The sequence below is a fragment of the Cygnus olor genome, chromosome 1 (genome assembly GCF_009769625.2).
Source record: "Cygnus olor isolate bCygOlo1 chromosome 1, bCygOlo1.pri.v2, whole genome shotgun sequence".
Classification (NCBI taxonomy): domain Eukaryota; kingdom Metazoa; phylum Chordata; class Aves; order Anseriformes; family Anatidae; genus Cygnus; species Cygnus olor.
The window spans coordinates 180,342,678-180,368,190 of NC_049169.1; the positions used below are offsets into that span (position 1 = coordinate 180,342,678).

The 25,513-nt window shown below is 40.0% G+C and overlaps 1 protein-coding gene across 1 annotated transcript in view; it reads right to left on the bottom strand.

Annotated features, from left to right (window-relative positions):
* The window catches only part of CAB39L (calcium binding protein 39 like), a 46,546-nt gene extending 21,285 nt beyond the window's left edge, over positions 1 to 25,261 (bottom strand). Inside the window, 4 exon segments of the mRNA XM_040542383.1 lie at positions 4,003 to 4,167; positions 16,210 to 16,224; positions 16,226 to 16,366; positions 25,041 to 25,261. Coding sequence (XP_040398317.1) covers positions 4,003 to 4,167; positions 16,210 to 16,224; positions 16,226 to 16,312 — 267 coding nt within the window. The 5' untranslated portion in view covers positions 16,313 to 16,366; positions 25,041 to 25,261.
* Between the last annotated feature and the right edge of the window lie 252 nt (positions 25,262 to 25,513).

Sequence of the window (25,513 nt, forward strand, 5' to 3'; positions counted from 1 at the left end):
ATCTGTACAATCATCTTTTGTCTTTTCATACTTCCCCGTGCAGATAACTTTTCGGAAGGCCCTTCCAGATTATGCTCTATTCAGCTACAGAGCTTGCCAATGCATCTTGCTTTGTAAGTCCTCTTCCTCCCCACCGCTTTCTCCCCTGGCCGCAGGAGACAAATTGATGGGTGCAATTAATAGAGGGGAGAGACTGCCACACTAATGGCCAGTAACCAAGGCACTAAGTAAACAGCAGGTCACTATGCACAGGGCGAGCTCAAGCAAAAGGTTGCTTATAATCTCGACATGCTCATTGATCTGTCTTGAGAGGACAAACACTCCTTGGCGAAGAAATTATTGAATGTTCTAAGCCAAGGCGCAGACAGTTTCACACAGAGAGAAATTCCCTGGTTTCACCTCTGCAAATAAATCACTGCTGAGAAACACAAAATATTCTGCTTTCCTACTCGTTCCAACCCAGCTGGCCTGGGGACTCAGGGACTCGGGGAATTAAATATGAGGATCAAATCAGTCCAGGCCAATCCACCTGCCTTTGTCTGCAGCACTTTTGACCTCTGGACATTCTCTTAATTAAGTTAATTCTTTATAAAGATGCCCCATTCTCCCTATCTTTACAACACCCATAACATATGTCTGGAATCCTGTGATCCCCAGCGGCTTCAGCAGTTACTCCAAAATGAAAGCAATCCAGAAAGAGACGAGCTGTCGAAAGGGGAGAGATAAAAATGTCCCCAAATTGAATGATTCTTTCTGCTATGCCAAATTTTATACTAGTTACTTAATACTAGGTGTACTACAGCATTATATCCCATAGCACCATATTTTCCAGAGACCAGCGATCAGGAAAGAAACTGGTCTCTCTGAGTTCTTCTCAGGAAAACAGAGGCAGATAGAAGGAAACCAAGGCAGACTTCCCTCACCATCAGACATCCATTAAAATTGTAGGAATACTTTTGCAATGCTTCTCACTTGGATCTGCAATTAGAGTTTGCCTTAAAATGAAATACATATGACAACTGAAGCACAAGATAAGGCAGCATGGAGAGCACAATAGCTAGAAAAGAACAAACAAACAAAGAAAAACCTCAGAAGATGCCATCACATGAATAACAAATTGCATAATACCTATACTGCAGTTTAGCTTCTATCTCAAGGTAAAGTGAGAGGAATCGTCCAATGTTGCCAGTCCTGGGCTTGTGGCTATTTACTGCCTTTTTTATGGGCTTTACAGCTTGTGAACCATTAGGCTTACATGCAGTTAGTAACATCTCTGTTTGTTTGTGGTTTGTTGTTTTTTTTGTTTAATAGACTTCTTTGGAATGCACCTTTGCCTCAACTCTTCAAAGTTCAACAATAAATTTCATGTTCTAAATTTGCAAAAATCTATCCAGTCTGTTCTTGATTCTGGGCTCCTGCACAAACCCAACTTTAGTGCTTCTTAACAGTATTATCAGCAAAATTATATAGAACCAAAGAATCATCAAGGTTGGAAAAGACCTCCAAGACCATCTGGTCCAACCAACCCCCTACCACCAGTGTCACCCACTAAATCATGTCCCTAAGCACCATGTCCAACCTTTCCTTGAACAACCCCAAGGACGGTGACTCCACCACCTCCCTGGGCAACCCGTTCCAATGCCTAACTAAAATTATATTGTTTCTTGAGTGGCAGAGGCAATAAACTTGTTTTTTACAGATGTGTGGTAGAGAGATAGAAGAACATGACAATGTCATCTATACACACACATGTACCCCTGCCACATGTGCTGTAAAGCATACTGGCAGATGAAATACAAATGAGACAGGCAGGACTTCAGTCTGTGCTTCTGCCTTTTTCTAAGTGGGGGCATTAGCTCCCGTCTCTCTCTTCTAAACAGCCATCAAGTTTCATGAAGTCTTTGAAATCGTGTCTTCAAAGGTTAGTTCAACTACGCAAAAATTAAGTTCAAAGTGGCCAGCAGGTTCAACAGTTTTTGGGATGGCGAGGGGTAGTAAGGAGGAGAAAGGGAGTCAGGACAAAATGAAGTAATTTACATAAATATTATCTCCTTCAGAAATCAGATTTTCAGGTATTGGTTATTTTGATTTCTACCATGACATACAGATCAAAAACCTAACTTGCATGTTAAAAAGTGATTACATTGCTTGTTTAATGAAGAAACCTAAATATCAACTGTGGACAATATAACAAAATAAGCAGAAAAGTTGATAAACTAAAAATGTCTATGGGAATATGATGACAAGGCAGCATATTCTCTTCCTACCCTCTTTTTCAATGATATTTCATTTCTACTGGTTTACCGGAGTATGTTGAACAATTTTGATAAATGATTGAGAAGGTTTTATCGTAGAAAAGTCTGTTTTTCAATAAAAGCTATTTAGGATTTTTTTTTAATAACAGATTATTTTTTGTCTGACAAAGCAATACAGATTGTCAGGCAACTGAAAAAATCCAGTAGTTTCCCTCCTGTGGTGTATTTGCTAACAGTATCTTCTCTTTCCTCCCTCTTATTTTCTTTAAAAATATATAAATATAAAATACATGTATGATTTTTTCAGGTTATGTTTTTGTATGGATTTTTTTGTACTTAAGGCATTTAACAGTTACTGGGGGGAGATGACAATTGAAAAGATCTGAAGAAATATAAGCATAAAAACCCTCCTGAACTCAAGACCTTAAGAATGAGAGAACTTCACTAACAACATTTCAACAACTAATAGAAAATCAAGCAGTCCCTTGAATGCTGGCTTTACTGGGAACAGGAGGAAGAGGAGGCAAAGGCAAACATAAATCTCCCATCGTTCCTCCTTTTCATTCATTTTCAAAATGGAAGGAGAAATGAAGTAACAACAAGTGACTTCAATAATGGGATAACTCTTACACAAGAAAGTAAATATCACAAAAGGTGACTCTGAAAGCATCAGGTGATCTCTCCAAGGAGCTGCTTTTTAAATTCAAAAGCAACCCTGCCCTACACACTGGGTACTGCCCTGGCTTCAGACCTCAGTGGAAGAGGTTTATTTCCGGGGAACCAGGGATTTCTATCTGCTGGGAGATACTCAGACACTTCTGACAATTCATCAGTGCCAGCAAACCATAGAAAATGCACAAAAGCCCTTGGAGGCCAGTATCCCAGCTGACCTTGGACCACAGAAATACTGTAATGTCCTGGCAGTGATGAAGTTTCTTCCCTGTCCATAGCAGCTAAAGGTCAATTAAAAGGGTTTATATTTATTTTTAATTGCTGTAATCTGTTTTTACTAAAACTCTTCTTCTCCTTCATTATATGGAAGTTCAGTTATCTTAATTCTACTAAGTTCTTAGCTTTAACAACAGAACTGGCCATGAGTTCCATGGACTATATAATTACATAATATTTATTTATTTTCTGCTGGGAAAAAAATAATATATATATATATATATATATATATATATATATTCTTTTCTTCTTTATTCAAAAAAAAAAAATAAGTGGGGGCAATCCAATTTACCTTGCCACCTGCTGGCAGTTTTCAACACCTTTTTCTACTCTTTTCCTCTCAACTAAACCACCTTAATTTTTTCAGTCTTTTTCATATGAGACTTCCCCATGCTTACAATTATTTTCACTCCATGTCACTGAAACCCTTCTAAATCAGACACACTTCAGAGACAGTGGTTGACTCTTGTTGCAGCATCCCAAAGTAAGAGGTTAATCACCGCAGCTTGCAAGGTCATAAACAGTATTCTCAGCATCATTTCCTATCTTGTTTGGATTCGCATAGTAATATTTCTTTCTTGCTTATAAGAAAAAAAAAGTTAAATCAGATGCACTGCATATACTTCTAGTATATGATCACAACTGTCAGTATACTGAACAACCTACAACTAACTTCTTCAGTGTGTGAGAAATGGTGCAACCATGTTCCAAGTGCAATAAAATTATTAGGCTTCAGAAAAACACGGCTATCACAGACAACACTGAGACCAGGGAAATAGGTTTATGTACATTGACCTACCTCAAAATCTATCAGCTGCAGGTTGGCAATAAGCGTCACTAGAAGGCCACTGTTGTACAATTCTTGTGCCAGCTGAGCCACTACTTCTGTAGGTGGCTCCTTGTCTGTGGTCCCACAAAGAATTTCCTTCATTGCTTGCAGGGATTTTGACACTTCCTCTGATGCCTGTTGACCAACAGACAAAGGTTTGGTTTGGTTTCGCAAAGAAAGAAAGAAAACCAAATTTTATTAAATTTAGAAAGATGAACATTTCAAAACAAAAGCTTCTAACTGCACCTGTGATGATCACAACTCTTTAATACTCTATTGCAATCGCTGAGGCTGCAATGCCCACACCAGATCCTGCAGGCCTTACACTAACACACAGATATATTCAAATTAAACACAGTATGCCATCACTTCCAGATCATGGGCATGAAATAGGGTCAGAAATACAGTTACCAACCCATGTCATGAAGATCCTTTATGAGTGCTCCCCCACAGAAGCAGGCAGCAGCTCCACCACCACTCCTGCAGTGGGCTCCCTCAAGACTTGTGGGCCGAGAGGCACAAAATGGGGGCACCCGGAGGCTGCATTGCCCCCATCCAGAACTGCTTGCTGATGGCCTGTCCTGACTCCTTACATACAACCCAAATAATCCCCCGTAACCCTGCCAGCCTTGCGTTGCCACCACCTGTTTCTCCTCATCACATAGTCAGTGTCTTCAGCAAGGGATTTATCTGAAGAGTGCACTGGCACTTCAGGTTCAGGTTGGGAAATTATTTAACAACTTAACTTGCTTTCAGTAAAGCTCTACAGCAGCCTCCCAACAAACCAAGTCTTTCATCTTTTACTCTCACCTAGCGTATACTAATTCAATGCAAAATTTCAAATACCTAATGTAGAAAACAAATCAAGAACTGCCCTATGAAATACTTGGAGCAGAAAGCTTACAAAGAAAAAAATGAAAGAGAAAAGCATAAAAACAGGTAATAGCTTGGTGTTTGTGGCAGTCAGCAGGTTTCAACGAGATATGAATTACAACATCCCGGTTTCAAAGGGGAAACAACCGTTGGCCTCAACGAGATAGCTCTGTCCTCACAGCCTCCTCCTTCCCATTATGTATAAATAAAGGCTCCTTGGAGCAAAGGCTTGATTTGTGAGCGTTTGTTTGCTTTAAATCCTACCTGCTGTAGCCATTGGGCTGTGCAGGCTATAGCTCTTTCTGGGTCAGGGTATATTTAATACAAGCATGACCAGCAGCTAGCGCATATATAAGGCCGGTTGGATTTTTTTTTGGCAGGGCGTGGTAAGCAAGTAAAGGAGAGGTTTGAAAGCAAAGATGGTGAAAGTTTCCAAAGCTAAGGCAGCATTTTACATTTATATTGTAAAACACTTACTTGAAATGAGTGTTTCATTAGCTAAGCAGGAAAAAAAAATATAAAACAATAAACAGAGAAAAAAAAAGAAATACAAAACCGCAGTCATTTGTAAAAGCTAATTGGACATTAATGGATGTTCAAAGCCAGATCGATAATTTCAATACGTCTCTCACATAAACTGAAAGGGAAAATGTCATGCTTTCAAATGTCACCACATCAATCTGCATAAAACAACCCCACAGTGCTCAGGAGAGACATCTCTCAAATGCTGCTGATCTCCGAACACTTCAATATTGACTTACATCACGGATTTTACTCATATTAGTATAAACTGAAAAAAAGCCACCTTCACATCACATCTACCTGGATGATTCAAGCATCCATTTTGGACAGCATAAAAAGCATCTCCCCCAGTCTGTCTGTACCTATTCAGAGTTTTCTAGTTTAGATAGGCCAGCATGAGTGGCACGTAAATGAGTATGACTATGCCGTAACTTTAACCACAGCAGAAGTCTTTTTGTTCCTTAATGCAGTTCAGTAGAAGAGCCTATTTTTATCACAAACGTTAGTGGTATGTCACTAGAGATATCCCACAGAGTACAGATGGGATTAACAATGGGGGTGCTATCTTGTAAACTAAAGCTCTAAATCTTTATAAGAGCTGTGCAAATATTTTCATATCAAAGGAAAACCCATACGTTTTTGGCTTTTCACCCATTCTTCTTGGTAGGGTGTGAATATCTCTGGCATTCTGTGGGTAAAAAAATTAATACCTCTCCTTTAAAGTAGAAGTAGTCCTTTCTGATGTGTAGAAAAAGCCTGCAATACTCTGCTTTTTGTTTTGTTCTCAAAATGAGGCCAAAAAGTAAAGTGCTGAAGGAGAAAGAAACGACAGAACATTGTAGCGTTGACGGGCACAACAGGGCCCAAATGGAGCTGTGTTACTCTAATCAATCTGCCAACCCATCCTCTCACCTTCTTTGCTTTTGTACATGCAATTTACATTTCATATTTAACTTCCTCCTTCTTTATATCCTCTGGATATTCTGTGGTTTGACATTCAAGCCTCTACCAAAAGCTATTCCTGGTCAAATCTAAGGACTGCTCTTCTACCTCTATCCCTTATAATCTACCTGTAGAAAAATCATAGTCCCAAGCATAGATTTGTGAATTAACAGCCACTTCCAGTCTCCACTTTGACATTTCCACTTAATCTTACTATTTTTTTTGAATAATACCCTAAGTAGATAAGCACTGTGTCTGGGATGGAAACTTGCTCAAGACTCTGAAGAAAAAGTCATTCCAAGATCCAAAGATCCCAGATCTGTCCAAAAGAAACAACAAAGCCAAATATATTCACTCAAATACATCGAACAAAAAAGACAACAGAAACATAGCTACAGAACTTCTCATAAGAAACCAGACTGGTTCCGACCCTCTTTAAGAAAATTTGCAAAAACCACTAAACAGCAAAACCCTCAGCAAGACACTCTTCCTCCCAGCGATGTCACAAACATAATTTTTGTGACAAAAAGAGAGATTTGATAGAAACTCTGAAGTCTACTATGACTTCTGTACCACAATTTACCTTACATCAGTGGCAACAGCAACAATAATCAAGTGCTGCAACTGTCACTTCAGCAGAAGTCACAGAGCAAAAGAAAGGGTTTCATGAACCTTGTAAACACTTTAGCCATTTTCCTCATCCTTGCAACTAAGCACATTTTTTCAGAACTATTAGACCATGCTTCTCTAGGCATGAGTCCTTTACGTCGTGACTGAATTTATTACATTATATTTTAGAGATGCTGGTGTGAGAACATAGGAAAGAGAGTGAGACAACTGAACACATAGTCCTAAGTAGAAGAGCTTATATACACATTACATGCAAGTGTCAAAAGTGGCATATGCTGAACTTTGGACAAGTAAATTGCAGACAGGGACAACAAAGCAAAAAATTAAACGCAAGCTGATTCCCACCATACACATCAATTTAACATTTGTGTTGCTGTCACTGCACAAGCATCATGATCTCGATCTCCTAAAACAAATCACAGGCTTCTAAGTCTTCATTTCTGCCATGCGAGCACTACTGGCATCTCAGTTCATAACATCCAAACTTGGGAGGATCCAGTGCCACTCCAGAACATTGTAAAATTCAGTGTGGGTACATGGGTAAGTCGTGAGTGAGTTACAATACTGATTTGCAATAGCTACGTAAAGGAAATGAAGGAGAGCACAACCTGTACCGACCTGCGCAATGAAGGCAAGTTTTCCAGCAATGGCCATTTCTTCTCTACTTTGGCCCAACACAGGACTAACAAGTTTTTTTTGTTTGTTTGTTTGTTTTTTTTTAAACAGAGCATAGTTTTCTGTGACCAGCAACTCACAGGAAGTTTGAGAGTTCATTTGGAAATCAAATGTTTTGTGCAAATGTTGAAACATAACAGTTCTTGCTTCGATCAGCCTACTAACCTTACTGGGCTAATGTGTAATAGCCTTAGAGATGGAGAACTGACAGAATAGATAAGCATACATTAATTCTCTAAGTTCAATTATAAACATGCTTAGCCTCTCCTGTTGATAAAGTTGGGGTTTTGTCAGCATTAATGTGTCTTTCCAAACCTATCAACAGCTTCAGCAGTGAGAGCTGGAAACTTAAGTGTTGAAGATGCTTGGTCTTAAGCTTGCTTCCCTTGTAGAACAAAGCCTTGTCGTTGTTGACTTAACAGGATCATAACATAAAGAAAGAAGCACATGAAGAAATGATTCCCTGAAATTCTACGTGGAAAAAAAATTCTTCCTCTCCTTTCTTCAAGATCTCAAGACTCTCTCTCCTATCTGCAGCTTAACAGAAGTCTGAAGACCAGCTGACTTTGTTGCAGAGGTTCACTCTTTATTTCAGAATGGGTAATGCTACTATGCCTATAATTAAATATTTCAGCACTCCAGTGTTATGAAACATCTCAATTTTCCTTTCCCACAGAACTAATACTGGGTTCTTCAGTCTAACTTGCTTTGCCAGATCTAGAAGACTATTTCTTAGTTTTACCTATTCTTTTGGAGTGATCTCTGCAGGAAAGCCAAAGTGCGTTACAACGTTCTTAGGATAGCAATTTAGCAGGCTTGGAAAAGCTGGGAACGCTGCCTGAAAAGTTACATTTTTCTCTATATTTTACAGTTATACAAGACACTGCAATAAGGAGCGCCTTGTGTTTTTCATTAAGGGATTATGAAGAAATCCTACAGGTCTTAAAATTTTTCTGTTCTTGTAAAATCTTCCAGGGAGATTTTAAAGGGTAGCGTGGAAGGTTAAAACAAAAGTCTTATCTGTTGTTCATGCAGAAAGCTGAATTTTTATTTCTGCAATCACGTTAATTTTGGATTTTCCATACTCAAAGGGTAAGCTGTCTTATCTGTAACTGCCTGTGTGTGATATAGCAAATAAACAAAGCAGGTCTTCTGCTTCAGACACAAAAACTTCACAAAGGCAGTTTTTGAAACAACCCAAAGCACATCACAGCAATACTTTAACAAGTCCCTAACTTTAACAACTCTAATTTCTAGCCCTTCCAACGGGGTTAATAGAAGTTACCTCTGCTTACAAACCTTGCCCTTTCCTTTTTCTTCGCTACTTACACCAATTTCACATTTATCCTAAACATGCCCTATTACACATTTGTGATCCAGATCTGTTATGCTTGTCAAAGAGGCAGACAGATCTCCCATTATGCAATGTGTGCTTGCAGCCCAGAAACCAACCATATCCTGGGCTGCACCAAAAGCAGCATGGCCAGCAGGGTGAGGGAGGTGATTGTCCCCCTCTAGTCTGCTCGTGAGACCCCACCTGGAGTGCTGCTTTCAGCTCTGAGGCCCCCAGCACAAGAAGTACATAGAAGCATTAGAGCAAGTCCAGAGGAGCACCACGAAGACGACCAGAGGGCTGGAGCACCTCTCCTATGAACACAGGCTGAGGGAGTTGGGGTTGTTCAGCCTGGAGAAGAGAAGGCTCCGGGGAGACCTTACAGCGGCCTTCCAGTACCTAAAGGGAGCTCTACAGGAAAACTGGGGAGGGACTCTTTGTCATGGGGTGGAGTGATAGGACAAGGAATTATGGCTTTAAACTAAAAGAGGGTAGGGTTTAGATTAGATATTTAGAATAAATCCTTTACTATGAGGGTGGTGAGGCACTGGCACAGGTTGCCCAGAGAAGCTGTGGATGCCCCATCCCTGGAGGCGTTCAAGGCCAGGCTGGATGGGGCTTTGGGCAACCTGGTCTGGTGGGAGGTGTCCCTGCCCACGGCAGGGGGTTGGAACTGTGTGATCTTTGAGGTCCCTTCCAACCCAAACCCTTCTGTGAATGTAGATTCACTGCATCTTTTTATTCCCCTTCAAGGAAGAATACAAAACCGTAAGTGGAAAAAGTATCAGGCCTTGAATTAATCAACAGTCTGAGCTGCTCCTCTACCTGAAATGCAACTTTCAAGGCTTTCAGTGGGTTGTTTCTGCGTTACCTGCTGTGTTACCTGTGTCACCTGAGGTTTCACACATATGTACATATGTTACAGGTCAGAATAGCCTATTCTTATAGGGACTCAACGTAACATTAATGACCAACCATAATAGCAAGGAAAAAAAAAAGACCACATGAACTTTTTCTCTTTTCAAATTCAGATACTAAATATACATTAGAAAAATACAGAATGGCTGATATTTGGCATCTGCACAAGAGATGAGGAAATTCTCAATTGACCGTAAGAACCTGGCAAATAGGATCTTACTGCTTCTATTTATATACTTAGCATATTTCCAGGGCAAAAATGCCTTTCTAAACAGTTGCTATCTTATAAAGCAGCACACAGTAACAGAGACAGCTGCCAGTGTGATGCAAAATACTCCAATGTGTGATTCAGTGAGTTTCCAGTATCCCATGCCATACATTCGAACCAAAAGCATAAAGCTCCTAGGTTTGCTTTCGTCTCCTTTAGCTTATAGTTCTGTTTATAAACATTCTCACTGTGTGAATCAAACCAATTTTTCTTCTTAATAATGCCAACACAGTTCTCTCTAAATGCAAGTGTAAGGACTCCTGAGAATATCCATTAGCAGAGTTTGAATTTGATGTCTTCAGGAACATCCCAACTGACTTACTCTTGATACAATTTCATGCTAAAAGGATATACAGGAACAAACTGTGGACTTCAGCAGAATGTTTTGGATCAGGAAGCTGAATTCTGACATTTAGCAAAATATTACGGCCTATTACTCAAGGAGGCTGGCAAGGACAACCTAGTACAGCAGACACAATAATTAAAGTTCTAAGAGGCAATATGATTGCATGAAAGAGATAGGGTCGCCCCACCTGGACATAAATTCCTTTCCCATTGTTAATCCTGCACTTAAGGCAGAACTAAAGGTTGTAAGGTGCTTAGAAATGAAAAAGAAACCGGAAGAGACAAACTTTAAGCTCTCAGCACTAGCGTCTGATAGTATCTGGAGTTTCTCCCACCACCTCTAAGAGCAATAACAGGCCTTGGCAGAATGGGGAGGCTGAAACACAAAACATTCCACAAAGTCCCAGGGCATGTGAATTTTGTGCAGAGTTAGAAGGAAGGGGCGCCAAGCCCTTATCTTATTCTCTTTGTTTCAGTGTACAGCAAAGAAGTCAAAGGCAATTTTGCAACTGACTTTGGCAGCTGCAGAATCGAGTCCACAGGTATTAGCATTTGTGATAGTCATCCAATCGCTCTTCCATGCAAATGCACATCCTGTCCTCTGCATGCACCTCATCTTACACACAGCTTCCCCATTGCTCTATCAGTGCAGGAAGAAGATGAAAATGCTCTGGTAATGGCTTCACTGGTGCTACATAAGAAAGCAGGATTTATTGATAAAAAAAAATGTTATGGAAATTTTAAAGACTCTTAACTGTAGCTGTATTAAAGTGCTGCTCTCCTGACCCTTCTGAAGAGTAGTGAATGTGTTACAGTACATGGAGATGAAATGGAGGTCAGGTTACACTGACCTGAACAGGCAGTCTTATTAGAAAAATGTAAGTGAAAGGGGAAGAAACTAGATGCTTTGAGTTATTTTACATCTAGCTTCACTATGTTTCTGAATACCAATTAAAGATGCTGCAGTCTGTGGCTCTGCCTGTCAGAAAAACACTCAATGTGGAGCCTTGGATGAGCTCTAACTCATTGGGTTTTAGGGTCCATGACAAACCCAAGGCTTGAACCAGCTACCAAAAACTGCAAATCTTTCAGGACAACTAGGCCAAGCCTAGACAGCTTAGGGTCAAGCACATAGAAGCCTAAGCCAAGTTTCAACCAGCCCCAGATCCGCTTCCTATTCTGAATTAAAAGCATGTGACACTTGGAAGGCTTTTGCTGAAGCGTGGGTTCAGAAAATGTTACCAAACCTGTAGGCACCACAGATGGCACTGAGTCAGGGGTGCCGCACCCCAGCGTGTTTGGTTAGCAGCGAGAGCGTGATGTTTTCAGGGACATGCCTCGGGGACATATTGTGTGCAACCTGAAGGGCTTTACACTGACCAGACTCTGTGGCTGAACACGAGGCTCCAAGGAGATGAGATGTCACCCCCCTTTTTTGTGAGGTGGGTCAACCATGCGCTCCATTAATGTCATTTTACAACATCCATCAATAAAATACACGATAGCATTCACAGTAATATATTAACTACTATGACCAGCATATAATAGGTTCTCTTTCCTCAGGCTCAACAAATCTGCTGTCCACTGTGCTGGTATCAGGGTTTCTCTTCCGTGCTCCCTATTTACGCACATCCTCTGATACAGCAGTCTGTGCCAGAAAGTGGGAAGATGTACAGGGTCTAAACCCTGAAGGCTTCCTTTCCTAGGTTGTTCAATATTTCCTTGCTTTTCTAGTTAATTCCAGAATGGATATTTCTCATTAAATACTAACAAGTTTGGTTCTACGTGAGTGAGATTAACTTTTCATGAGATTTATAGAATTCTACAATAACATATAATTAATTGTTCTTCACTGCATCGAAGTCTGAACGTGATGTCAGCAACTGCACATGTCACAGGAACACCTCATTTATTGCAGATGTTGGAAAAGGAGGATGCTTGACAAGGAAGGCCTTAGTATGCTTTTCAGCTGTTTTAGCCTACTTAATCCTGTAATTGTTACACTTGCTTTTCCATTGCTGCAATACCTTCTATAAAGTAGATGCTATTAAAAAATTAAAGAAAAAATAAGGTGCTAGAGCACTTCACGGCAAGAGGAACCACGCATGGTAGCACTTCTCAACCTGTGCTGTCAGCTTTCAGAATGCAGCCTAGAAAATGGCAAAGCTTTAAACACACATGCAAGCAAACGAAAATAAAACACCCATAAAATAAAAAGTAAGGAATGAACATTCCAACTTGGCCTACTTTTCAGTTGGGAATGTTTAAAGAGCATTATGGCAACACTGCACACATTAATGGATTAAAAAAATATGTGGAAGAACTGGGTCAAATTCAATCCTTACCTAAGGAGACAGATGCTAGTCCAGTCAATAGGTCAGTCAAAGTCTGAATGGGCCCTATCTGTGACTAACAATAAGCATCATTAAGAAAGAGGGCAAACTTCTGTATATTATGTGTATATGTGGAAATGTATCTTGGAAAAGGCGTACAATTGCCTTTACACTTACAAGTAGCTTCCTTTCACCCTGTCTATCAAGTTGTATCTTTGCCCCTCTTCCCATTACTCAAAAAGTCTTCACGAATTTGCTGACAGGCTCCTTCTACCTGAGCACTGCATAGCTTGGGAGGAATGATCATTTCTGCATTATTTAAAAATAGCCCCTCTGGAGCACAGATGGCTCCTGCTGAAAGTTGCATGAGGCTTTATTTGAACTGTCAGCCTTGTACGGCCCCAGCCCATGGCATTTTCACCTCATGCTTAAGATTCTCAGCCCAAGAAAGGGAATGGGGAAGTTCTCCTCCAGGCTTGCAGTTACTTAGGCCTTGCTGCTCTTCTCTGTCAGCTCTAAGTTTATTAGCAGCTTTTAGCTGTCTCAGCCTACATGCCACATTTGCTGTACTACAATAACAACTGAACTGTCACAGGATACATCTTGTTTAAGTATCTGAGGCAAGTTCTAGTTGGAAGCAGTTTTGCAAGCAAGCAACGTCAGGGATGCTGTGGAGTGGCATTCCTACAAGTCCTGGGAACCTCAATTTTATGATGAGGCACAATGGCACCTCTCCAGTTTTCTCAGAAATCAGAAAAAATGGGAGAGCCCTGATCCCCAAAACTTCTTTGTTCATAGGCCCACAGGGTCCAAAAACCCTTGGGCAGCTTTTAGATATCGAGGGTCTGTAGAACTTGCAGGAAGGAGACAGAACTCTGGGTCCTTTTATCAAAGTTTAAGACTCTCCCTTTGGAACATAAATCAGAGAGAAATTTCAACATCTTACAAGTCTCTGCAGAGAACAGAGTGCAGTACTATACTTTTTCTTTGCTCTTGTTTTCATTAAAATTTCTATAATCATACTTAGGACAAAACAACGTTGTCTATTAGTATAGTCTGAGTGAGTAAATTTTGAAAATGTGCACCATTGAAGGTGCCACCACCATCTTCTCCAATTCAAAATCCAACCAATATTCAAACACAAGTCTACTGAGCCCACAAACCCTGTATGTCTAGTAACAGACATTATAGTGACTGTTTTAGCAAGAATTATTTTCCCTAACATTTTTTTAAATTTATCGTTGTCACAGTACTGAAGATATTTCCTTATGATTTACCCTCCTGAACTCAGGACCATTAATCAGGCTACCTTCATTATCAAGTAGGATGTATTTCAGAGCAGCTCATTGCAATGCTTCAGATGAATGGTAGCATTACAGATGAACCTCTGATCTTCTCCTGCAAAGGGAGAAAGGCCCTTTGTGCATCCTCTGAATCAGAGCGCAAGGTCCTGATTCAACAAGCCATGTAAGCATATGTGTAAACGCCATCCAAAATAGGGCTGCTTTCTTGACTTTGTCTCGAAGCTGAAGTGACTGCCTTGTCCCCCCTCCTTCCTCTCCCCCAGTCACTCACATTTATCCCATTTATGATGGTACCAGCCTCCATACAATAATAATAAACTATGTCAGAGAATATGGAAAAACTAACCTCCTTTTCTGTCAACCCAGAGAAAAGTGATGTATGTGTGGCAGGGGGGACATGGACAGAGTCACCAGGCTGAACATTTCCCTGATCCTGACCCCTCTCATGGCCACACAAATGCCAGCCAGGCACAACCAGTAGGTGAGACAAGTGGGCTGTGCAAGGAAAGCAGAATGCTTCCCTCAAAGACAGCATGGACTTGTCAATTAAGCTGGCTGCTAAAGTGTTAATTATACAGGATCGTTCAGATGAACACAATTCACGGAATTCACAGTTCAGGAGAGTCTGCCAGATTAGGATTTTTAGATATTTTAAATGGCCTGTTTGCATCCCATTCAATCAAATGTAGAATAAGCATCATTAGTAAATTCACAAGCTGTCTCCATCCTAAACAGCTAGGGGAAACCTCCCATATCTTTCACTTTGTGAGGAAAACACACACCAGCTGTTATGAGTTTAATGAAAAAATTACACTGAGTTCTCCAATCTCTAAGTCTGAATTTCTCATACTTTGTCACTAACATCCCCCCCCCCAAAAAAAAATCACCATCAAAACCCAGCTCAAAACCACAATTCAGAGAATTCATACTGCAAAGCAAATCAAAAAGAAACCTGAGTCTAGAGCTTCTGCTTTGAATGTCGTCTTTAATCAGGTTCTGAAGAATGAATTCAGAAGGGGAGGACAGATGCTGCCGATTTATTTATTTATTTAAGTTTTAGTTCAGAGTCAAATTCTCTTTGTGCTTTTTCAGTTAACCGAAGGTACTTCAGCATGAGACATCAAATACCAGAGGCCTCACTGAAATCCACGTGACTCATGTTACATAATTAACACGCTCCGAGCTACTTGCTTTGAACCTAAAAGTTTCCAGAGAATTTCGCTTTGGATGCAAAGGCAACTGTGCTTACCTTGTAGATTTGGCTCATTCTAATACAAACTCCTGCACAAGGTGGGAGACGGACAACATGCAAACACAAACATCAGCTGCATAAGAACCGTGCTAATGTAATTTGTCAGCTACTTCTGCTTCACTGTCACTCAGTTCTAACCCAAAAGTAGTTTGTTATTAATTAAAATCATTTTCTATAGTTGGATGTGCCTTCTTAACTGGTCATTAAGTAGTAGAGTAGTAAAAGTAACTCAGGTCTGTATCACAGAATTAAATGACAGCAGTAATATTAGCAAAAATCTAGCACTATAGTTAGAATACAAAGAAGCAGTGCACATTTAGGAAGCACTCACAGAGAAGACTGAAAAGGACTGATACAGTGAGACCTCATACATATGGGTTTGATGCTTTACGTGAACAATGCTCATCAGAAGTAAGCTTTGCTCTGGGGGTACCTATACATTATTTGGCAGTCTCATTCGTTACCCTGCTAGACCAATTAATTGTATAATAATTTCCAAATAGTCCTCCATGCTATTTTGTTAGATGCCTTGCTATTCAAAGTAGTAGATCTTTTTGGATAAGGCTCCTGGATCTTAACGTTTTCTTTTTGACCCCCAGATCTGTTGTCCTCTACTTCTGCAAAAGCTCACTGATTTCAGTAGAACTGTTCAAACATAAAGCTACTTACACGTGGAAGTGCTTGCAGAATCAGGGCAGTGAGCGAACACAATTTCATTCCCTTTATTCTGCAGTTCCCCCAGCATAAAACCCTTATCAGTCATCTACAACATTACCTCATACCTTGTCTGTTTTTTTTTTCTTGTTTTTCCAATATGGCCATGTTTTCTTTCAGAATTTTCACAATCTCAGCAGGATTTTTGTGCGATTTACTAAACAAAGGCATGTTTTTTCTTCACCTGGATTTCTTCTTTCAGTATAGAAGAGGACTGCCTTAAACCAAATGAGAAACAAAAATAGCTTTTAAGGTTTATACAAAAAATGCAATAAAAATACACAAACATTATGAACAAGAAAAGGTTATGCCTCAGTCACTATATTTTGCTTCAACTAAGCAGGCAAAAGGCCTCATATACAGTCATTGCAGGTTCATTGGGAATTCAACAACCAACACTAGCATGTGGAAAGCTACTCAGCACCTGCACAGGAGCTGGATGCTTCCTAAAGCCTCAGACCTACAGTTCAGTGCTCCAGTGAGTCTGTATGTGTATGTCCAACGTATTTTGGACAATGAATATCTGTCAGACTCCTAGATTTCTGATACTGGTTTCTTTCAAGCTTTACCAGTTCCACTGCGATGCACAGTGACTAACTTTAGACTCCAGCACACTAAAAACATCCTTTGTTTAAAACATTGCAAAAAGGCCCCAGCTTATCAGCCATCACTCGTTCTTCTTCAGCTGATTTTCTTTTTTGGTCTAAAGGTTCTCGATACGAAGCAGTTTAGGCTACTCCCAAAGTCTGACAGACTTCAAGAATCCATCAGTACCTGTGGGTCAGATCTCATTTATGTTTTACATTGCCTGAATTAGATCAGAAATAGAGAATCAGTCCCAAACATGGACACGTTTTCATGACATTTAAATGAAAGACTGAGCATTTCAATGAAAATATGTTTGCTTGTTTAATTTAAAGCACTCCTCCTCTGGATGGCTGGAAAGGCAAATACTAAATCACTGTATTTATACAAGAAAGAAACCAAGTAGCTTGGTTTATGATCCTACAAAGCATTAAGTGGTAAACTCCCATGGCTCTTGCTTGGGGTCTGATACAAAGATCAACTGAAGCAGACAGACTGTGCATGGGAATATGCTCTGGTTAGCCCAGTAACACTTTACAGGGAGAGCACAGCCCTATTCTGCACTTCAGCTTGTACAACATGAAGAAGAGAAAAAAAAAGCCAAAATAAGCTCATATTTTCATCTCTTTCCACAACAAAAGAGAACCATTGTCACCAACCCTTCTCTCACACATTTGCAAGATTAGCTGTGAAAGCACAAATATATACACAAATCACTTCCATTTCCTTGTTCTTTTTCAACTCTTACAACAAAAAAGCTTTATCCAAGAAGTTTTAAAGGAGAGAATTAAATTAGTACAATACATGATATATTTTTAAATGACTTTCCAGTAGTCCCAAATGAACATGATCCTCTTGTGCTCTGTTGTTACTACCAAAAAACTTCAGTCTAACATGAAGTATGATCCCACTTGTGCCATACATCCATATTTTATTAATCCCAAAATATCCTATGGAACTAATACTTAGATTACATATACATTCTATTACAAATACAAATAGCAATCACATAAAACAGTCAAGTATAAAATTCAAACCACAGAGGAGTATTAAAAAAACAAACTATACAGATTCTGTCCTAACATCTTATTAAAAACATTTCAAAATATTTGCAGATTATCTTTACAAGAACAGTTCTATGACACAAACGAAATATTTTTAAATATCATCTTTAAACCAAAAGTTCCTTAATAATGTCAAGAGTACATGAATTTGTATATAGCTTCTCAGTTGTTGCTAGGCTAGTTTCACAGAAATATTTTCATGTTCAAGTTCTGAAAGCTCTCCTCCTTCAGATTTCCATTTTCAAACTCATCGTTCAGTTCAAATTAATTTTTATTTTTGCAGTTTTGGCTACATAACCTTCAATACTTGGCTGAGCTCTCAACTAAGGAGTCAAAACGAGCGCTTAGCACTGCTCCCATCGAGCTCAAAACTGTGATTTTTGGCAGCAGCATCCGATTAGCAACAGAGCAGAGTCACACCTCAACTTGCCAACGTGCAAGACTGAAGGCTGGGTATACTCGTGACTAACTCATCTGGGCATGTTCAGCTACACACAAGCACCAGAAAAGACTGGGCCTCTCACCAGTTAGCTTACTTCATCCTTATAGGCAAAGGCAGTATTATACAATAAATTTGTTTGTAAGTTGCTAGCGAGTGCCAAGCACCCTATAACCTCACATGTTCTGCAGTCAGATTAGTTCTTCATGACATAGTTACAAAAGGGCCTAAATCTGCATGCTTTTATTACCCATGAAGACAAGGCATGAGGATACAAAGATGTAAGAGAGACATTTGGAGAGCAGGAGCTTAGCTGGCATGCTGCATTTTAGAAAAAAAAATAATCACCAAGGTGTGGTAGGTTTATTCAGGTTGCTTAAGACATCCTTTCAGCTTTCCCTCTGACAGGTCTCCACACAAGGAAATGCAAAGGGGGAGATATTTTGATTTTTTTAATTGAGGCAGTCATGACCTAAATGTTCTGAGATTTAAGAAAATGAAGTCCACATTTCTAACTGATGTTGGCTATGAATTACAAGCATGTCCCCCCCCCCAAAAAAAAAGTAACTTACATAGCTGTCTAGAGTCCAGCGTATTTAAATAATCACTAATGTTGCCAAAACACCCCAGTAGCCAGGCTAGCACTTTTCCTCTGTATAGTTCATCTGACTATTGAGTCACCACAGCACTGCTCAGTGATAAATGATCTTTTCTATTCACCTCACAGCCTACCACTGTCCTAATCACAACAGCAAAGTTTCTGATAATATGGCAGGAAGGGACTCAAGAGACTGCTTAGTTCATCCCTCCGCTAAGCAGAGCCAAGTCCCTGCTTCACTTAATTTATCAGTCTTACATACAAAGCAAAGCATCCACTGCTTCCAAGTGGAAGAGGATACAGAGAAAAAAGGGGGAATTACAGCCATTAGGAATCCCAGATGTGCAAAGAACTGCCTTGGATTCACCCCTTTTCAGGACACGGTTTTTAACCCATCAGCATCTGGCAAGAGATACTCTGTCACTTCAGAGAACACTGGCAACTGCAGGTTACAGTCAGATTCAAGTCCCTTTGGCTCTTCCACGTAGGAATGTCTTAGGGGCACATGCTATTCACAATTACAGACAGAAGCAAGTGCTGGTAAAAGTGCTTTGCTGACATTTGGAAGCTGTACAACTTCGTCTTAGGCTGGCTATTCCACAGGGCACAAGGCAAAACAAGGACTCCTTACCTCCAGATTTGTTTCTCATGAGTGGATTCTCCAGCATCTAAGAAAGCATTAGCTCTAGCGAAAGCTGTTCCTGCAGCTGCAGCATTTCTGCCCTGTCCTCTTCTTTATACTAACTCTGTTCTCCAAACTTTAGTTGGAAGCTTTTCTCTTCAGTAGATGTACTAATCTGGTTTAAATTTCCTATTCCCTTCATCACTTATTTTCATTTTGGTGTGGTTTTTTTGTCTTTTTTTTTGGGAACTCAGTATTTTCAAGATATCTAGCCCTTTGTCAAAGTTGCTTGAAATTGGCCAGTAAGTTCAAATGTTGCAATGGGAAGGGAATTAGAATGAGAGAACCGAGAATGAGAGACACCGTGACCATGCAAAGCTTTGTTCCTTCAAGAAACCAGTCTAAAAACAATGGAAATACAAAGATGAATGAGAACTGAAAAGAATGCAATACAAGCTTACTAGAAGTAGCTCATACTACAATCCGTTATTAATAAAGTATATTTTTAGTCCAAGAAAATATAGTAGATCCCATAATCTGACATAGAAATAAACTAAATTGAATATAATAGAAAAAGTAGAAAGAAAATTACCATGTAAATGGAGATTGATCCTCTGAGAAGGCAACAGCAGTTTGGGGATGGAACTTTATTTAGAGAGGCATTGGAACTGAGACCCTACCAACAAACTGTGACGACTCAAAATATGAAGACATCATCAATACTGAAGAAGACTGGAATATCATTGCCTGCAAAACTGGATAGCCTGACATAATAAATGTCATAAATAATAAACTGATAGACTGACATAATAAAATGGGATAAAAAATAAGAGTAGAAAGTATCAGATAATGCAGAACAGGAGGACAGAAGAATATCTGCTTCAAGATGAGGACTACCATAAGAAATGACAGACACCCGGGGACAACACTGGTATTTTACAGACAGAAGAAAGACAAACACAAATCTGCAATGAATTGAGGAAGTAATTTCCAGTAGAAAGACAAAAGCATTCATGTCTTTGTACAAAGTCTTGATGAAACTTCATATGGAATAATGTACACAAAACTGAACACCCAAAGCCAAATAAAATCAACAGAGTAAGCCTAGAAGAAAAATACAGGGAGGCTCAAGAAGTTATTTCAGTTAAAATAACATGTTATTTGTGCACAAGCAAGTGGCTGTAATCTGCCAACGAATAAACGTAAGCTAAAAATGTAAAGTTTTCTAACCATTGGAGCTCTGAGATTTTGAAATAACTTGCTCTAACAGGCACACTACAGAGCATCTGTTCATAAATTTTTGACACTGTTGTCTGGCAGCAAGGGACAGAGCTGAATGAGCCCCTTTCTTTCCTACTTTCTAGGAATAACCATTAGATGGAAAATGTTTTCACCAGCATATGTTTTTATAACATCAGAAATGCATTGTAGTCACTTCTGAATTCCTACCAGGGACCAGCCGACTTCTGAAGCATTAGTTGGGATGATGTTATTTCACCAGTACTCGTGCAAGAGGCTTTATGAGGCAAGGAAAGAAACAGCTGTATCTCACCAGCCTGAGTCTCACAGCCTCCAAAGTTGTCTCTCCCATTCACAGGGGAAATGCCCTGGCAGCACTGAACAAGGAATTGTGGTTTCCAAAGTCTGCTGTTGCCATCAGTATACACAGAGTATTTCTGCCTCCAGTGCTGCGGAATCCAACACTTTTTACAAGGCCTGCCTTTATAAAAATACTTTCAGAGTATGCTTGTTAGTGGGGAAAAAAGGCATTGATTTTATTTCAGATAAGTGACAGAAACACCAAAAGACAATTTTAAAGCAACACTTTCTAAATGTTTAGCTGTGCCTGTTCAATTCTGATAAAAGAAAAAACGTATTTCACATAGACATAGTAAGTTGAATCTAGAGGTATATAAGGTTTACAAGAAGAGAGCTCTAAGATATTCAGTAGCCTGTCACAGATAACATAACATCCCTTTATACTCAGAGCATGCCTTCCCTCAGAGGCCTCCAACTCTGCAAACATTTAATTAAGGCTGAAAACACAATTCCAAAACTGCTATATACATGCTGTTACTCTCTCCCCTCTGCAAAGAGAGAAGCTGAAGCACAGAAAGATCAGAAGACTTACAAAAGGCTACATTTAAAACATAAAAATTAAAAATCAGTGCCTTTGCCAGGAATGAAACCTAGATCATCTGACACCAAAGCCTATGCTTTATCAGTCTTCAAAATTTCTCTTCTTCTTCTTTTTCTTCTTCTGCCAATTTATCTGCCCATAAAGGGAACGCACTAGAAAATAAATTCACTGCAATTTGAACTCTTCGATACAACTATAAAGCACACTAATAGATCTAGTTCTGTTTATAGGCACTCTCCTTGAATTCTTTGCTCTTTATCATATGCTTTCTTAGAAGATTACAGCAAAGCTGAGCTTGTAAGAGGAATGAGGGAAAATGCAGCCAGCAACATCACTCTACTCATCAGCCAATCCCACTATAAAGTGACTCAGTTAAGTAGCTCAACAACAAACACTTCCTCCTGCCCACAAAGGCAAGAATGAGAGCATGTGATCCCGTTAGTGCATTCTTCTCAGATGTTCCTCCGGACAAGCAATTTGCTATTCAAAATGAATGACAGAATAATTTCCCTTCCCTTAAGTATCAGACATCTGTCTTTTCTTAGTTCCTAACCTTCATCTACTTATTTATCAGAATAAAAATATTTCAGTAACTCATACTGAGTGAGACTTTCTTCTGTGGAAAAAGAGGCTTCATTTTCCATTCACTTCAGTGTGCCTAAACCCCCATGTATTTTGGGCATGAATCAGCAGACTTTCTTCATAATTTTGCCCAATCAGTGTCTATATAGTGAAAGAGATGCTTTATTCCCCTCTTCATTTCTCCCTCCCACAATATTTGGGAAGGTTGTGGCAATTACAGAGTCAAGAACTCAAAGCAGGAAATAGAAGACTTTTTGATCACCTGGACAACTCTGAGCTGTCCTCCCCGTGCAGTACCCTCACACAATCCACATTTCATTTGGCAGGCAGAAGGAATCAGGGCTACACAAGTAACTTATCTTGAAAACTTCTCTTCTCCTCAACAAGTTGCAGATTTTGAAAAGTACATTGCAAATCAGACAAAAGATGAACAGATGAAAAGAGAGGACAGTTTTGTGTTAGGCTGAATGAGTGCCATCTCTGCTTGGCAACAAAATTATTCCAAAACCTCAGGAATTTACTCATAGTAAGCCTTGCTGTTGGCTACTTGTTGCATTCCCAGTCTTGAAAAGGACCTGGCACAAAGGCGGATATTGGCTGAAACTTCACCTGGAACATACAAAACCTTGCGGTAATGCTTACTACTTTCCCCACAAACACCTCTTCTAACAGGTGGTAAGCATCCTGAAGATCAGACAGAAAATCACTAGGCAGTTCTGCCTTTAATCTGCCTACCTCTACAGAGTAAGAATTATAATAATAATAATACTATTGAACAACTACATGATATTATTATGAAACTGAAGGCATCCATGGTGATGCTCGACTCAAGTGGTGTGATGCAGCTCTATAGAAGCAATTGAAGAAATTATTAATTGTATTTTCAATTGAGTGCTTGAATGCCCATTCAATAAAGAACAACAACAAAAAAAGTCTTTCAAATGCTGAATAGTTATCAGGTCACTGAGGCCACAGTTTCATGAGCCCTCTGCTCCCTGACAGTGCCATCTTGCTCCAGATCTATTCACACTCCTACAACACAACCTCTGCTGGACTGGTACAGTTGTTTGCTGGGCCATGTGGTAAGCCAGGTCAGGGAAGAGATCCAGGTGAACAAGAGAATAGCCTGGCGGGAAAAAAAGGTCAGAACTGGTTTCCAGTCCAGTTCTCCACACAGTCTTACAAACAGCCCTACCAGGACAAGATGGGAAAGAGAGGATGGAAAGAGGCCAGAGAGGCAGGGCCTCTGCTGAAGCAGACACTACAGCTCAGATGCTCATGAACCAAACCCAGAAAGATATGATGGAAAAGGAGGTGTAAATGTGTGATTATACAAATCAAGACTGAAACTTTATGAAAGTATCCTGGGTAGGATAGAGAGAACAGACTACATTGGTACAGAGAAGTGCCAGAATTAAAGTTAGGAACTTTCTGAGTACTTGACTTTGCTACCTAGCATCCTCTTAGTGCAGCAAATCCTGTGCTAACACATCCATAATTACAAAATATTTATTATAAAACAGTGTTTGCACACAGCAATCTTAGGTAACATTCATATTCTAAAGCTATGCAAAAATTGCATCTGTAGTACCATACTCATACCTGCATCAATCATTTTTGTATCACACAGACTCTCCCACTGATGCTAACAAACTAGCCAGAAGTAGCAGGTTATTACTTTATATTGAATAAAACTAGAAAGATAAGAAAGCATCAGATTTTACAGCCACTAAGTTTGACAGGATTGATAAAAAGAATATTTGGGATCCCTATTGCCATTTATCAACGTGGGAGTCTTTCAAAGCTAAAAAATTAAGAATTCAAGTCTATGCCTAACTGTAGTCCATAGAAAAAACTCCCACAAGCTCAGATGTGCAGAAAGACATCTCTTAACTAACATCTCTGAAGTACATACAATTTTAAGGTAACAGCCCTTAACAGCTTTTCAATTACTTAAGTGAAAGGGAAACCAAGTTAAATTTCCATTTCTAGTATTAATAATAACTGTAGAAATAATGGAAAATGGTAATATAATTTAAAGAACATAGGCAGCAGCCAAGAGGGAATAGGACTTCCTGTAAATCCATTAGTGAGGAACATTAATACCAGTTTTCTTTTTGCTCAGTAACTGTGTTACCCCTCTAAACAGCATTAACTTGACCATGACTTGAGCAAGCCTGATTATTAAAATAATTCTTTAGAGCGGTAATTTCACTTTACTGCTAAAATTAGTCCAAGAAAGAGTCTTTGTTCAGAAAAACTTCCCTTAAGCTCAGTGAAAGTTCTGCCTGAATAAAGACCTGAGGAATAGCCCCTTTCACGGAATTAGAATTTCAGGTTGAGAAGACCCACTGACTATAAATAGCGAGATGGTTAATCTACATACACAGTTTCTTGTGACAATTCACACACACGCTCATCTTACATTCATCCCTAGCAGCTCCTGAGTTTCTTATACAAGTGGCCGTGCTCTCATTCCTCTGCATCTCAAGAGCAAGTCTGCAGCTGCAGGCAGTCAGCAGAGAGGAGCGAGAGAAATGATATATTGCAGATATTTTATTTTTGGAAACCGCACTGTAAATAAACCCATTTCCAGAGATATTCCATGGACACAGAGTGTTTGGTCACAGAGCCAGTGCCTTATGTAACAGAAGGCGTATTGTTTAGGATTGCCTTCTTTAAAAAGCCACTCCTGGTAACACAGTTTACAAAGCTATAAAAAGCTAACAGCGTAACTATAGAGAATAAATAAATGAGCGGTTTTATTAGGGAAACGCCATTGCTAACTAGAAAAAAAAAAAAAAAAAAAGTTCTGTCAAATTACCTAACTTTATGTAATTCAAACGAGATAATCTCGGCCGATACTTACTGCGTGCAGAGACGGCCAGGCGTGCCTAAGCGGCGAAGCGCAGCTCCATGGCGAGGTGCTGAAGACAGCTCTCTGCCAGCGCGGCCAGCCAGAGGTGCTTTTCAGTTATCTTCCATTTAATGGCAGCTTTTCCTTCCTGCTGACACGTGGCGGAGAAAGCAGATCCCAGAATCCGGCCTCTCCTGCGGAGCAACTGTTACCCTCTGCAAAGGGGTTAGCAGAAATGAACGCCCGAGCGTGCACACGCACACACGCGCACACACACACACACACACACGCGCGCACTCAAAGCAGCTGTAAATTTCCACTCCCCTTTCCCTGCAGCCGGACTCTTTCGTGTGCCAGGGGCAGTTCTGCTTCTGGTCCGACTAGCTCCCTGTCTGGGTGTGCATTTTTCCCACCGCCCTCCCCTGCTTCCCACTCCCTGGCTCGCCTTTCTCACGGGCTCACCCCCCCGCTCCGTCCCTTCCCTC